The sequence below is a fragment of the Acanthochromis polyacanthus genome, chromosome 8 (assembly GCF_021347895.1).
Source record: "Acanthochromis polyacanthus isolate Apoly-LR-REF ecotype Palm Island chromosome 8, KAUST_Apoly_ChrSc, whole genome shotgun sequence".
Taxonomy (NCBI): Eukaryota; Metazoa; Chordata; class Actinopteri; family Pomacentridae; genus Acanthochromis; species Acanthochromis polyacanthus.
In genome coordinates this window covers 13,526,473-13,539,978 of record NC_067120.1, presented here as the reverse complement: position 1 = coordinate 13,539,978, position 13,506 = coordinate 13,526,473, and the positions used below count along the sequence as shown (strand labels likewise).

At 40.8% G+C, this 13,506-nt stretch overlaps 1 protein-coding gene across 1 annotated transcript in view; it reads right to left on the bottom strand.

The window, feature by feature from the left end:
- The window catches only part of ano3 (anoctamin 3), a 42,551-nt gene that overhangs the window by 19,488 nt on the left and 9,557 nt on the right, over positions 1-13,506 (bottom strand). Inside the window, exons 2-6 of the mRNA XM_051951535.1 lie at positions 6,381-6,587; positions 2,059-2,189; positions 1,751-1,906; positions 1,556-1,656; positions 1,409-1,453 (exon numbers count right to left, since the gene is read on the bottom strand). Coding sequence (XP_051807495.1) covers positions 1,409-1,453; positions 1,556-1,656; positions 1,751-1,906; positions 2,059-2,189; positions 6,381-6,587 — 640 coding nt within the window. The remainder of the gene's footprint in view (positions 1-1,408; positions 1,454-1,555; positions 1,657-1,750; positions 1,907-2,058; positions 2,190-6,380; positions 6,588-13,506) is intronic.

Below are 13,506 nucleotides of genomic sequence, written 5' to 3'. Positions count from 1 at the left end.
TGATAAATTTAACAGTGCTCAACGCTAAAGTTGTCACATTTGGTCTCCAGTGTCGCTACATCCTCATTGCTACATGAAGTATGTGACCTTTTTGCAGCTTCCCAGTTTAAACCCAGAGTTATAAGATCTTCTGACTTTGTTATAGAGAAATTAGGTTCCTACAGGGCTAAACTGGAACAGCAAATACATTTTAAAGGAACTGTAATTGCAACCAGAATATGTTTTCTTGTTCATTTCGGTTCAAGGATGAACACACAACCTTTACTGACATTTGTTGAAAACCATGATCTTTTCCTAACCTTAACCAAAATGCTGCTGCTGCCTAAAAGTAACCACTAATGGGATGCTGGATGCAAACCCAGTCTCTGGTGAAACAGTCATGCACTTTGTAGACCCAACGTCTCCTCCCAGCCACATTCTGCCGACTCTGAAGTAGGTAATTAGTGTTTTTGTTGTGCAAAAACAAAATTTGTTGCCTAATAATGTGTTGTTTTTGAACATAATCCAGCCAGCGATGTAACTTAGTGTAATTTTGAAAACAATGTAGTTGTACGGGGATGTAACTGACACAAAACATTCTTAAATCTTGAATGCAAAAAAGTTTTTTTAAAATCTTTAAACAGAGGTTGGGAGATGTTTTAGCTCTGAAAATAAAATATTCTGCTATACACGTTTCTGTCACTGGCATGTTCTTGGACTGTTTCCATATGTATTCCAGTGCGATAAAGAGATGTAAATCTGGAGCACGGCACAGAGCTTGAACAACAGTTGAAAATCACATCAGAGTGTGAGTACATCTCTCTAAAAATAGTATGCAAATAAGCCTGTGCAGCTCCATTTATTTTTACTGAAAAGAATTTAATAGAAAAGCACAGTCAGAAGTAGGTGAGCTACTATATTATACTCTTAACAATGGGCCTGATGTTGTGGATGGAAGCTGTGCTTTTTTACTGAAAAGGTCTAAAAATTTAATTGAACACATTTGGTTTGATAAATAACAATGCTTGAAACGCTGGTAACATTAGTCTGGCGCTTAATCACAGGTTTTTCTTTTAATTACTTTTAATTACTTTCAAAAATTACTTCTTTGGTTTTCCAATATTAGAAAAATCTAATCACAGGCTTTGTAAATGCTGTGTATTTAGATGTCATCTGTGGATAGAAGCTTCAATAATTCTGGACTAATTACTTTAGACTGCGGGTTACAAAGGACAATGATGGGCTGGCTCAGACTCCCTCTGTCTCTGCTCCTCACAGAAGTGACTGATGACTTCAATCTTGAAACATCACCCACAGCTCATATTACCACCAAATTCTCTAGTTGAGCTGCTCACAAATTTCATTAGAGACCCTGAAACTTCAAGCTTCAACTGTAAGAGAAACAATCCAAAACCCGTAATCTGCTTACCTGCCCAACGTTTTGCTCTTCCAGTCTGTAAAGTAGCATTTTTTCTTCAATAAAAACAAAGAAAAGGCATGTTAGAGAGACAGGAGGAAATCGACCATCACATTTGCCTAAATTAAGGGTTTAATGTTTTTCTACATCTTTAGTTACCTGAAGGGCATCCGGATGTTCATCTGCTCTGCATATTTGCAAAGTGTGTCCCAGGGAGCGTGGACTTTCACAAACATGATGTCATTGTTCGTCAAAGAGGGCTTACAAATAAAAAGGAACACAGGAGTTTAGCAGCTACGAAGTCGAGAAATCAAGCAAACAAAAAGTCTTCTAATACCAAACCAAATGTTTTACCTCCTTCTCCAGCATCAGGCCCTCAGCTCGTAAATTCTTCTCGAACGTGCACCTTTTTTCCACCTGTGGACTGGACTTCTTATAAACCAGGATGTAGTCGATACGCTTTTTCCCATCTCGGAAAAAGAGCCCAGACGTATCAGCTGGATTCTTCCCCTGCGGGAACAAAGTTTCATCTCAGAATTTAAATGAAGCAGAGCTAAACACAGGACTGCTAAAGCTTGAAGTGCAAAAATAGCTTCAGTGGAACATCATCAGAGGTTTGCAAAATTTGTGACAATTAATGTGAGTTACTGAGAGTGCGGTACCTGAAGTGAATCTGTGCGGGCCTCTAATTTAGCCCGGGTGACAGGCTTCTGTAGCAGAAACGACTCGTCTGCCCTTGTTTCACACGTGCTCACTTCCGTCTCCTCCACGTAGTGATCCTTCCCATCCTCTGCTGCACACAGACACAACTCGATCAATCAGGTTGTTACTGAACTGGTGAGAAACCACTTAAAGTATTCTGCATCAAGTCTTTGTTGTTGCTCAAATCAATATTTTCCTTAATCTGAGTGCCAACACTGAAATTAGATCCAAGCTGTTTAAGAATTAAAGTTATTTAAGCGTGGGAGCCAGCTTGAGAGCGACACCTTGATGCAATTTCACAGATCCATGTGTTGATGCTGAAAGAACGCCAATCGTGTTTCCTTCCTGTATCTTAACTCACCCTCCAAATGTGCACAAACAAAATAAAGCTTTCCTAAGCCCACGCTGCGATGCAAGGCAAACAGGACATGCTGTATCAACAATTCATTTTCTAATTCTTCCAGAAAATGTGTGTTGTGAAACCTTATCAGATTTTCCTTTTAGCTAAAAACGAGACTAAATGTGTTTAGCTGACAAAAAGTAATTCTTTTGCAGCACAACATGTGGAAGCCTTTCCATTTGCAGTGTTCAGTATATGGAATTTATTGCTTTTATGGGAGGGAAAATGAGATTTACTGTGCCATCTATCAGGCTAAAACAAGCCTTTTAGACACCATCTACAATCTCACAACACATCCACTCTATCTACATGTCATGGGAGACTTAGCACTTTGCAGTACAGCACAAAGTACATCTATTCCAACACGTGTGACAGCTTCACTCATTTCTCCAATCAAATGTGTCTGCGTCACTAACACATCAGCTTGGTGTAGCTACAGTCAGAACTGTTGAAAACCAAATGTTTGAAATCCAGATTTTACTGTAGATGAAGGGAAGTTTTGTTGCTATAGAGGCTGTAGTTGGGTTTCTAGTGCCGATCTAAACTTGCAGCTGCTGCTACCTGTAGTTTTCATCAGGCTCAGTGGGGTGAACAGGAAGAGGCAGAACTACAGCTTATGGAACGGAGAGTTTTTCTTGAGCATGTGAGTAAGCTGAACAGATTTCATTTACACCTGCTGAGATCTGATCACATTGTGAGCCTGACAGCCTTCAAATGTTTACACCTTGCATCGATGCGTGTAATGCAAAAACAGATTGCACGTTAAAGTTAGGCACAAATTAGGTTGTAAACGGATGTAACTCGTACCCTGGACAGATGATCCCAAACAACAGAATTAACAGCACTGAACTATTTCATCCACTGTGCACAACACACACATCTAGTTCAGAAAGTCTAGAAAGATGTGGGGAATTGATTCCAGTGGTATCTCTACTCTACAGACATCACAGTGAATTTCTTCCACACTGAAAGTCAATATAGCCCATTTTTATTTGAAGATAAAAGTGTCAGCTGTGCTGAAAAATGACTCATTGGTCTGGGCAACATGTGGTGCTGAAAAGAATCCAAAAAGAGACTGGACACCAGATCACACTGTGTTTTCACACAAAGCAGAACGGAAGGAAGAAACAAAAATCTGAATTAACTCAATAAGGTTAGATATAAAAATACGTGGAGCTGATCAAGTTTCTTCTAAAGTGTACAGTAAGTCAGGTAAGTTATTTTTCCTATTGTACCTGGGGCAGAAATATCTGTATGGTAATTATGATATTTGAGAAAAGAGAGTAAAGGTAGAGTTTAAAATTAAATAAAAATGTCTGTTGTTTTAACCTGTGGGTCATTGTATAATTGAACACAGTATGTAATATAAACAAAGGTTTCCAATTAAAAGTACAAAGCTTTAGACTTAGAGGGGAACTTCGGTTTTTTTCAACCTGGGGTCTGTTTCCATATGTCATTTCATACATGTGAGTGATGGAGAAATGAATTTTCGACATAGCTCCAGTATTTAGCCAGGCAGGCAGCTTAGCAGCTCAGCTAGCAGCTCAGCTAGCAGCTCAGCAGCTTTTATTCCCACACTGACCGGCTCGGATAGTCTCAACGAGTGTCCCACAACATACTAGAGATGAGAAGTGAATGAAAACCTCCATATTACTTGGCGATCGCTATTTGTTGTGGTCTGTATTCAAATCTCAGGACGCTAGAAAGCAAATCTCGTTCCGAAATCGCGCGATAGCTCGTGCCAAAACACCGGTTTTGGCGCGAGCTATCGGGCGATTTCGCGAAACAATGAATAGAACAAAAACAAATAACGGGACATTATTATTGAAGTCAGTAACATCCAGGTTTCTCTTAAACAGTTCCTAGTGAAAACAATTATTCTGTATACTAAACAAAATGCAAAATGGGGATAGTTTACAAGCACAGACAGCTAAAACAAATCCTTTAGTCCCGATTGTTTAATTGTTCTCTGACCTTGGTGGCAGCTTCAATTTCTGTGTAAACACTGGCAAATTCACAGCACAGTTTTTCAATTATTAATACTTGTTCTGCTGCCTGACAACACAAACAGAGAAACATGTAATTGAAGACAGTGTTATTGGGTGTAAAATGACTCCATGTCGAGTTGAGCTTGTGCGTTTGCTGTTCAGGTGCTCATGCAGTATGTCTGCAGTATGTCATCAAGACTCTGAAGCGTCAGATCAGTGTCTGATCCTGTGAAGTACTCCCATTCCTTGGAAACTTTTGCACTGAACTGAGTCAGTCTCTGCTGCTGCTGCCATCATCTGAAACTGTAACTCTGGCTACAGCTGACCAGTTACTGAAGCCACAAAATGCGGGCATCATCATCAATTATGTAGCCATAATGAAGAAAAAGGTCTGACATAACAAACAAAAGTTTAAAAAGCTAAAGGTAAAAAAGAACTGACGTCAATTATGCCAACAAATCCCGGCAGTTCTACTAAGCTGTGTCATGTAATTGGAACTTAGTGAACTCCCTTTGCTTCTTTTTAGCATGTGGAACCTGTGCACGTTTTTTAATATCATGTTTTTAAACCATCTTTCACACGAAAACTGTTATGTGTAGTTGCTGTCTCTACTGTAAGGTGCAATAAAGTCCCTACAATGTGTTGATTTTGGGTACTCCTGCAGCACTTCATCCAGTTTGACAACCACTGAACGCATCTGTCAGTGTCTGCAAGTGGGAAACTGTTGAAGGATCAGGTCTTTGTCTATCCACCACTGCTGGTTGTTCTGTCTACACTCTGTCTGCACCCTCCATGGTCCATAAAAAAAAGATCAGACCCGCTCCTCAGACGTCTATTCTCAGCACAGCGTCAAAGAGACACTTTCACCAAAATAGAAACAACTGTGCTGCCTCATCTGCATGAATTCTACATGTATTCCCTCTTTTGAACAGTGCATTCAGCACTTAAATACCAGCAGGATAGAAAAAAGGGCGTTTCAAGGTCAGGAAAATATCAATATGTTGAAGTCTGACAACAAAAAGAGAACTTTCAATGTAAACGACCCCTCAATATTCCTGAAGATGTAATAATAAGACTGAATAATTGTCCTCTCTGACAGGCATCTCCATGTTAACAGTCCACACAGTGATGTATTGTTTTCATTTCGGCACTTTCCCACACTACCTCAACTGCTCCTGAAAGTGCACTGTGACTTTACTCAGTGTTTGATAAATTCCCTGCCGCGTTAACACAATCTGCTTGATCGATATTATGTGCATGCCTTAAATATCACCATGATTATTAAAGTTTGTTGGGCCTAATGTTCATTGCAGTCAGTGCACTGGAGGAGAGGAGAAATAAACACACCATTTAGACAAAAAGATGATAATGGCAGTAACAGTTCACAAAATATAATGTTTGGAATTTATCTACGTGCACACTCAGACTGATGAAACAGAGAAGCGAGGCCCATTTGCTGTAAGTGTTCCTTATCAGCATTGAACTGAAATATCTCAAGTAAATCGAGAAAAAAGGACTTTAAAATGACCACATATCAGTCCCACATAAATAGCTGAGTAACACAGTTTAATGCCAAACATTTAGCTTTTAGCTGTAGGAGGCAATAGAGACCAATAAAACTCACAGTTTTTTAGGAAGACAAGAAGTTACCAGTGCTGAGAGGGACAATAAAGAATTGAGTTGTGTAAAAGTGGCTGAAACTCTGGTAACTCGTATGAAATGTAGTGTTTTCTTCTATTGTGTAAGTGTAACTTAACTCTGACTCACCACTGCAGATACCACCGCGGTCAACTCTACAGTCATTACACATCACGCTCTGTAAACTGATGCGGCTGCTCTCTCCTCCACTAATGGGAGAAGGAAACTGTCTGAAAGTTCCTGTCAGTGGACTGACCTGTCTGTGGGGGGAGGAGGCTGCAGGAGGTGCTGATGCTCTGACTCAAATCCGCGACTTCAGGTTTGGGCTCCGGGCTCAGAGGCACAGACAGGAAGTGGTTGAGGTTGATTGGATGAGTCTGACTCTGGGCGAGGCAGGGCAGGCTGCGGCGAGACGGCTTCAGGCTCTTCTCCTTCAGGATCTCGCTGATGCTGGTGTGCATCCCTGGGGACGGAGGGCAGATGGAAAGGGCATATTAAAAATAGAAACATGGCAATTTAACCAATGAAGCACAAACATCTTTTTAAGCTGTTTAACCAGTGACAAACTCTAGACACCGAAGTCAGGTATGGCTTTAACCCTCGTGTCGTCCTGCAGGTCAAAATTGATTGTTAAAGAAAAAAATGGAAAAATATGGAAAAAAATAGGTATTTTCACAGTGAAACTTCTGGTGTCCACATTTTCAACATTTTTGAAAATCTCTGAACATTTTTTGCGGAAAAAAGAAATGTCAAAAATGTTTCTGAAGAACATTCACAAAAAAGTCACCCAAAATCCAGCAAAATTCGCTGGATTTTGGTAGATTTTTTTGTGAATGTTCTTAAAGAAAATATTAGAAGTTTTACTGATATATAAGTAATCATTTTAGATATTTTTAGGATTTTTTGGAAGATTTTTGCTAATGTTTTGAAAATATTTACAAGAATTTTCTTGCCACATTTGGGGGATTTAAAAAAAAAACGTTTAAGGGAAATTTTTAAGGAATTATTGGAATTTTCTCTCCAAGGATTTTGCAAATTTTCAGAAATTTGGGGAAATTTTTTGCTGGATTTTTGAATTTTCTTCAGACAAGGAAACAATATTTTTTGGTGCCCGTAAATGAGGATAACAGGAGGTTTAAATCACAATGACCAGACCGGCACACAGACACTTCTTTGGGCAGCTTTACTGAGATGACTCGATGCCACACACATGACAAAAGGATGAAAACAGGTTGCTGGATGCTGCATGTCAGTTAGAGTTGTAGTCAGACATTTGAATGCCCACAACTCCACCATTTGTTGTCTCACAAACAGTTTAAGACAGCGTGGTGTCACTGACAATCAGCCACACGATGCTCTGGATGGACGTGTTTGCCTCAGCTTCACCAAAGCCCTTCAGAAACAGTGGGACAACATTCAGCAAGCAGCATCAACAACCTCTTTAACTCCATGCATTGTGACCCACTCTCCATCTTTCCATACTGTACATACGGTATAATAGAAAACAGAAGAAGTCTGATAATGACACGTTGTTCAACAAAATTTATATCTGACACAAAAACCAAGATTATCTACCAGGCTGTGTGGGTTTAATTAAGGATTCCACTGAGCTGCATCGCTGAAAATGTACGATCCAGTGCTTTTTGCAACTTCATCAATAGCAGCTCTCTGCAGCATCACTTTTGACTGTTCTGTTTTATGTCTGGCTCTTGTAAGTCAGTCAGCTTAATGGAAGTGAAAACCTAAAATCACTGAACTGCGTCTTGAATAGAGCAGCTCATGCCAATATGCTAATGACAGCGCAACTTCAGCACTTTGATGCAACGCCCCATTCACTAATATTTATGCATGTATTCAGTTACTGCATAATCAGGAATGCATACTTTGGCTTTAAAATAAGATTTTTCCCAATGTGCTGAAGCAAGAACTGCACACTCATAATGGCAATAAAAAATGTCTTTAATTTCCACATTAGGGTCGATCAGGAGCATTAAAAATGAAAGAACCGCAGCCCGCTTACAAACAATTACTGCTTTCATTGTTTTGCTTGTTTGTTGACTATTTTTCATTTAAACATTTCTGTATTATGATCAGATTTTGCACAAAAAACACAATAGTGAAAAGGGAAAATAAAAGGTAAAATATATTTGTATATATTTAATGTGCACAAACTGAAATCAAGGGAGTGGGTGGAAAAAGGAAGGGAGGGAGAAATCACTTCAGTCATTAACTGGTCCATTGTTTTATGGGCTACAGTGGTGGTAATAATGTCTGTCCTTCATATGGGAGTGCATTAAAACCATCAGCACTCCCCCTCCATCAAATCACACACTGGGATAGCTCAAGACAAGCAGCCTGATGGTGCACCACAAACATACGCTTGATAAAGAAACCACTTCAAAAAAGACACATTTAATAACAGCCTCCTTTTATGCTGCATTCTCATTAGCATGTCAGTGTTTCAGTAAAGCCGTTAGAGGTCATTTTCAAGGTTCTTTTAGCAACAGAGGAGCTGTATGATGATGGAAGGGGGACGCAGTGAAGATGAAATGTGGAGAGAATCTCGAGGCTACTAATGATGATGAACGTCCATCAGCGGAAGCGGGACATTGGACCCGACCTTCAGACCCCGCAGCAGCGTCACATATTTATTCACGAAATGAAGGCGCCCCCCTTTAAATGGGAACGTGACTTACTTTCATCTCCAGTGAGGAATTCTCTCAGTGACCTTCCTGAAACATTCAGCTGAAACATGAATTGATAATTCACTCTCTGCAGCCGGAGGGTCCGTGCTGCGAGCTGTGCAGTAACTCATTTTCACGACACTGATCTCGATGGGATTTCCCAGCGCTGTTGGGTGAGAAAGAAGCCATGGTGAAGATGTGAGCTTGTAGGCCCAGGGGAACCACTAATCACACTGTTTATTTCCTGTACAGCCCCACAGATATGAAATGAATGAAAGTTGTGAGCTCCAGCCCACATATACAGTGAATAATTTAGAAAGGAAAAACTGTAGAAATTTTTTTATGTGCATTAAGGAAAAATTATGCTTGCAGCTAGAATCCACTTCACTCAAGAGACAGATATTAAATGTAGTTTGAAATAAAAGTCTTTTAAATAAAAAGGTCTGATTAGTTAGCACAAAATACGACGCTAGAACTACGCCGCAAATGTATGTATTTTTCCATGTCATGTAATTAACCACGCCCGACGGGTACGTCGGCGGGGTTATTGCATTCGGTGTGGTATCTGGCTGGGTAAGTATGTATGTATGTATGTATGTATGTGGCTATGTCCGGTCCGATATCTCTGCAACCGCTGAAGTCAGGATAATCAAACTTGGCACATAAGATCAGTCTAAGGTCCCCTGCTCAGTTGTGGAGTTACAGGTCAGCAGATCAAGTAGGGAGGGAGATAGGTACGATGATCAAAATTGATACATATTGCATCAGTTGTATGGGGAGGACAGGGTTTTCGGCAGCAGAGGGTGTGGTTCTGCCCTCTACTGAGGGCTCATCTAGTTTCTCTTTAGACTAGCCACAATTCTTGCTTCCCCAGTGCTTTAATTTCACAAGTATTCATTTCTTTTTTGCGCTTTTCAGATTTCAGTCGATTCATTAAATCCAGTCTTTCAAATCAGCACTGAGCTGCAGGTTGTTCAGCAATTATTCTGTGAGTAGACATGCTGTATTGTGCCAATTACATCTGCGATAACATTTCAGAAACCACAACCTTTATGGTCCAGTGAGGAGGAAGGTTTGTTTCTCTCAGCACAAATGCAGCAGCAACATACTTTACTTTATGAGTCAAGTGTAAATCAGTGAGCGCTGTGAGCTCCACTGAAGTGGCCATCAAGTGCCATAATATCATGGCTTCTGTGGATGAGTCTGAAGTGTGTTTGTGTTCTTATTTATTAAAGCTGTCCTGTTGGAGGAGGACCCTGTCCACTCCATCCACATTCTGCCTATTGATAAATAGAGAGTGGCTCACATCCTCCTCATCAAAAAAGTACAATCAGTGGTCCAGGTAAACCCAACAGACACCGGCAAAACTCCACATGTCTGAGATAATACATCAGAGCAGAGATAATGGGTCTCTAGGGGCACAGCTTTGCCATCCCAAAGGACTCTAAGTTTAAAATAGAATCACAAATTGGACAGGGTTCATGTTGTGTGAAATTGCTTCCATGGAAATTTCCGAGCATGTGCAGATGAAAAAAAAAAAAAAAAAAAAAAAATCACTCATCAAATCTCTCAGACCCCTGTGAATATTAGGGATATGATAATAGTTATCTGACAATCACTGCCCTGTTCCAAAGCTTTGACCTCTTTTTTTTTTCATGCATCCAGCCTCTATGAACTCTACCCCACCGTCAGAGCAGCTGAGCAGTACCTTTTGAAGATGGTACATTGTGTAAGTCCATATAAATATATAAAGGGCTCATCTAATGTGAAATCCCACGTTTAATCTCGCTGTGCTCTGGCTAAAACTGCTTTATGAGGAGAAAGTTAATCCTGTGTGTGTGCATGGACTGTATGTGCATGCATGCGTGCAAGCAGGTATGGCAGTCACTGAGTGTCCAGGAAGAGGAAGCCTGCCGTGAGGTGACGTGATTAAAAACACACCTCCCTGCTTCCTCTGCATCAGCATAACGCAGAGTCTTGATGTCAGTTCTGTGTGTGCTCTAACAAACACCCACTCAGGCTCATCTGACGTGGAGCTGGACGAGTTTCAGTGCAGGTCGTGATCCGGGATTTGGATTTCTGCCGTCCATGATGGTCTTCTGATGTGAGATTAAATGGATTTTTTTTTTGTCTGTGGATGTGGGTGTGTATGATACTGGCCATTGTGAATGTATACTGTGCACTATATACGAACGAATACACAAAGAAGTGAGGTTGTTCATCAGTTTGTTATGCTCCTCTTGATTATTTCTGTCATAGTATGTATGACATGTCATATCCCTGGCAGAGCCGCATCACTATCACTCTGTGTGTCTGTGTGCAAATGCAGCCAATCTGCTCTGATCCAGCTGGAAGAGCAAACATCTAATTTGAAAAATGTCAAGGATTTTAAGATCAGTTACAAGCTGTCAGACACCAGAAGAAGGAAAACAGTGCTGTGAAACTGATTTAGAATTACCCAAGATGTGTTCTGTTGCTCTGAGTCACTATCGTCCACAGTCACTGTGAGACACCTGAAGCGACCAGACGCTATCTGTGAGGATGGTGCACAAAGAGAATTCAGGTCAGTGGGCTGTTTCCCATCATGCCTCTCTGTTTCCTTATTCTATACCTTCAATTATTCATCCGTGCTCAGCCCGTGGCACTTTCAGAATCATAGCTTTCAACTAAGGAACATTCTGCATCAGGACTTTTTTCTTTTTACACACAACAAACATTATTTCTTTCCTCTTGCAGAGATCGTTTCAGGGGATCCCTGCCATAAAAGAGTGGGCAAAGAAGAAAGAAATCACGCACCACATGCTCAGAGAAGCACATCCAAAACACAGTGCATTCATAAAAATTATCACATGGAGGCAGACATGGCATTATGCTTTGGTCTCATGGTGCCAGATCTGCCCATACAGAAATTATTATTATTTTTATTATTTACATTTATTAATATGTTAGGATTTATTATTACTGATGCTGTTGTTGCAGATGTTGTATTTATTTCCTAATTCAAATTCAACCGTATTACAGGCAACGTCATTTCATGTTTTTATTGGAGAATAAAATGGTACCTAAAAAATGTGTTATGTTACTCTTTGTTGGCATCTGGCTAGACCGTTTGGTGAACTTTGTATAACGATGTGACTTCCATTGACCATTTTCTAAACTCAGGTGCAGTCAGAATCAAACAACAATGACAGTTTTATAGATTCCAGTAATGGAGCGGTACCTAGCAACGTTATCCCCAAACCCCCAAGCAAGTAATCTCCTCTCCCCTCCCTGCATCACCAATACCGGAGGCTGGATTGACATTTTTGCCAAGAGTCGGCACCTCAGTACATGATAGTCGTCCCTCATCCTGGGATATTAAGCAGCGATGACCTCAGAATGCATAAATCTAAAAGGCTAGTCCATGATAATTTTCCACTTTGAAAGGAAGAAATGCATTTTAGCACCCTGGCTTGAGTTTTCCGTGAAAGGCAGTGGTGCATGCTGTTTTCCTTGTAGGAAGCTTATGGCTCATGAATCATCTGATTTAACATTTACAATAAATTACGTCAGAAACAAAAAGGTAAGGAAGTGAACAGATACGCCTCGTCAATGTGTGAAAAACAAATGTGCATCGAGGCTGATCAGAAAATCTGCTGGCTCACAACAACTATTAAATAGCTGGTCTGAGCAGAGAATACTCAGCCCAGGAGAATGATCAGGACTGTCTAATGTCAGAGAGACCTGCTGGTGCTCGAGAAATCCTTCAGGATGAGCTGTAAAGTGGAACTGCGAATGTTCACAGCTTTAATCACTAACTGCACCGGCTCAGTGTTCATTCCATATCTGGCAAGAGGACTATTGAGGATTTATCCAGTATCTATAATGTCTGCTCAAGTTCATGCAAAAGCCCACCGCTTGTGCCAGTATCCGGTGGGCACACTGAAGTGTTTACTTGAGCAGTGCCAGACAGGGCACCTGGCCACAGCAGAGCTCTGAAATCCTTTAAATGTATATCTCAAGTGTTCCATCATGCTGAAAATTCATCTCTAGACGACATGGGCATGGAGGAAGCAGAACTGCTGAGTACAATAACTATGTGCAGCTTTACTTTTTATGCTTTTGGTGACTATTGTGGAGTCTTGAGCTGCTGCATTTGGAAGACATGGCCCTCCTAGCATCCGACCTGCTACAAGAACACATGAACAGCAGCTTTCAGCAACAAGAAAGTGCTCCTGATTTATGGAGTCAGTGCCCTGAGCAGGAGGAAACGAAAACCTCCAGAGTGGGTAAACGTGCACTGGGAATAGAAACATCAGAAAGACAACAAAACCAAGAGACCACAGAAGAATGTACCTGCTGTGGAAAGGACACGCTGCTTTAGAGAGCAAAGTGATCTACACTAAACCCGTATAGCAGCACTTTCCTGCACCCAGAAAACAAAACAAAGCCCCTGCTAGCACTGATTGGTACCTCACCTGGCCCACACTTCATTCTCAAACACCTCCACACTTCCAGAAGATGAGAAACAGACATTTAAACCACTGCTCACCCAATTGCACAAAGCCTTGAAGGTCTGTGTCCTTGCAGTAGTTAATGTTGCCCTAACTTGGAGCTTCCACACCATAATGCAAGAACTATTTTTCTACTTCACCGAGCACCAGAGAAACATCCTTGGACAGCTCATTTAATCTGACTGGGCTTTGAGAAGGACTGTTC